At 37.8% G+C, this 2,799-nt stretch overlaps 1 protein-coding gene across 1 annotated transcript; it reads right to left on the bottom strand.

Annotated features, from left to right (window-relative positions):
- LOC104720383 (uncharacterized protein At4g02000-like) lies at positions 150-1,598 on the bottom strand. The gene has a single exon (XM_010438293.2). It carries the CDS (start codon positions 1,344-1,346, stop codon positions 150-152), a length of 1,197 nt encoding a protein of 398 aa, XP_010436595.1. The 5' UTR covers positions 1,347-1,598.

The raw sequence follows: 2,799 nt of genomic DNA, 5'->3' as shown, positions 1-2,799 counted from the left end.
AAGAGTTAACACCATATTGCTCATCTTGGATATGCACTTACCAAAAAGATTTCAGACCATATCCACTTATTCAAGACCTTGGCTGCATTCATTGAACCTAAGCAACATTTCCAAAAAATTGTTGACAGAATCAGTAGAGTGTCAAAGCTTTAACGTTTCTTTGGAGGTTTCAGAATCCCTCCCTCATTATGCTCATGAACCTTTTGCTTTTGCTTCCTTCGTTCTTCCTCATTCTTATCAACTGCTGAGATTTTGCGCGTTAAATCCTCTTCCATTTCATAATTCTTACCAGATTCATCTTCATCATGCTTTCTGGAACATTCTCCAACTTCAAACTTCCTTGCATCTCTGGAAGTTATCTCATACTCACTTATTGGAGTTATATTAGAGCCTATTGATGTTTGATTGCGTCTCCAAGGAGTCTGAGGAATTGGTACAGCAAAATTCAGAAACTTTTCATCTCTTGAAGGATGAAAATAAGGACTTGCAGCTGCAATCTCATCTGGGTTCAGAGGTGGCGTATCAACTCTTGGAGGTGGACGGATAGGTACCGGAAGGGAATCATCAGAATTATGAGCTTGCAAATTCATGTCTGACCTATGGAGCTCATCATGCAACGCAAATCTTTCTCTCCCATCAGTCAAATTATCTGCAGTACCAGTGTTTGTGACAGGTAGAGGTTGGAGAAAAGGACAATAGTTCCTGAGATGAGTGAACCTCAAACACCTGCTACAAAATCTTCTTAGACGTTCATACTGAAACCTGATTACTGTAGTCTCCCCAGAATCAAACCTAACTCTTCGGAAGAACCTTAGACGATCAGTTATGGCAAATCTAATTCTGATTCTGATATAAGCTACCTGAGTAGTAATAGCATCATGAAAGTCCAATTCCACCACTTCACCAAGCGCTTCAGCTATTTGTGTTACAGTTTCTTCACAAACATAAGGAAGAGGGATTCCTCTCATCTGAACCCAGATATCTATTGTTGTGAGGAAATCAAAGTCAGGAAGGTCCTCCCACCTCTGAAAAGCCACAAACCAATTGTTGAATATCCATGGTTTCCTTCTTTGAACTGAAATAAGATCCACCTCAGATTGGAATAGAAACTGAACAAAAGTATCATCCAGAACCCTTCCATGGACTCTTGCTGCAAATCCCCAAATTCTTGGTAGCGAAGAGATCACAGTAAAGAGGTTTTGAGCTCTCGGGTTAAGGGGTCTAGCTATCAAACTTAGCCTATTGCGAGCCACCGTAGCTGCATAAGCCTCATGAGGGAAAAACAATTCTGGATCTTCTCTACCCATAGCCAAATTTTGTAACTCATCCCATAATTCATCCGCCATAATTTAGAGAAACAGGAAAGCAAAAAGGAGATTGTGTTTCTCTACCCACTCAAAGTAAATATATATAGTAAGAGGTCAACGTAAAATAAGATATATGAAAAACTAATAATAAGATAAAGGAAATAGACTTTAGCATATCTTGTAAGAAAAGATATGTAAGGGAAGGAAAGGATAAGACTGAGAAAGGGTTGAAAAGAGTGAAACCGTAAAAAGAGACTAGTAAGAAAAAAGTATTATAAAAACCAGAAGACAACAAAATTTTTTTGTCACAGACGGGAAACATTTACAACATCTAAAGTTTCCTTATTCCTTAAACCGACTATACTTACTAGACACAAGAAAAATTTAACCTCTTCTATAGTAAAATATTATAACCCCTATCTCCCTACTAATTAACCTTTTCCTCTTCAAACAGGTTTCCTAGCCACTGTGGATGACCCTTACCAACGTAGGAATGTAACCTTAACCCAGTTATCACACTCATTGCTATTTCAGAAGCTCCTTTATTGCACTTTAAAGGTTCAATCCACATAAACCAGTTAGGTTTATCCTTGGTGAAACTTAAAAGTTCAGCAATATGACCTATTAAAGCTGGCCACTCTTTTGGTTTATTTAAAGCTTTAATAATCTCAGAGGTAAAAGCTCCAAAGGTTACATTATCTAAATGGTGCTTATTCATACTATCTAATGCCAAGCCCAACTCCTAAGTTTAGCATCAAAAAGAGAATGTACCTGAGAGTATGATCTGCGACTATGCATTAAAACTAAGCCCCTTGAATCTCTTACCACCCAGGACGCTCCAGATAATTGTTTTTTCCTTGACCAAGCAAATCCAATATTGCACTTGAACTCTCCCCAATTCGGAGGAATCCACTTTTTTTCCTTGGAATCTTCACTATTCCTTGATTGAATATCTCTATTCTGAGCTAAACTCCATTGTTGACAATCATCATATGCTTTGTCGACAATTCTATTTGCCATCGAACCAGCTCCTTCAAACAACAGTTTATTTCTGTTTTTCCATAAAACCCAAATAATCCAAGGACTTACAGATTTTAACTGTTGAGGCATGTCTTGATTCTGAGATATCTGTATCAAATGATTCATATTTGTGTAAATAGAATCCCCAAACCCATTCACGGGAGATGGCAGAATAGAAAGTGCCCAAACTTGTCTAGCCAATGGACATTGAAACAGTATACGGTTGATTGTTTCATTTTCCTCTCCACACATAAGACAACTATCTGCAACCTGAATACCTCTTGTTCTGAGTCTATCTTCAACAGCAACTGCTCCTCTTAACACCTTCCAGAAGAAAGTTTTAATCTTTGGAGCAGTTAGTATCTTCCATATACTTGCAAAAAGAGGATTTAAGGATGGATTTTCCGCAGCTTCTCGATACAAATTTTGATGAACTTTTCTACTAATTAGATCATAACCAGACTTGACTGTA

Source organism: Camelina sativa, chromosome 10, assembly GCF_000633955.1.
Source record: "Camelina sativa cultivar DH55 chromosome 10, Cs, whole genome shotgun sequence".
NCBI classification, from domain to species: Eukaryota; Viridiplantae; Streptophyta; class Magnoliopsida; order Brassicales; family Brassicaceae; genus Camelina; species Camelina sativa.
Note: the sequence above shows the minus strand (reverse complement) of the source record. Positions and strands in the feature narration are given on the sequence as shown.

Excerpts from the sequence above, each read along its gene's own strand:
- LOC104720383 (XM_010438293.2), bottom strand. The coding sequence starts at position 1,346 with ATGGCGGATGAATTATGGGATGAGTTACAAAATTTGGCTATGGGTAGA.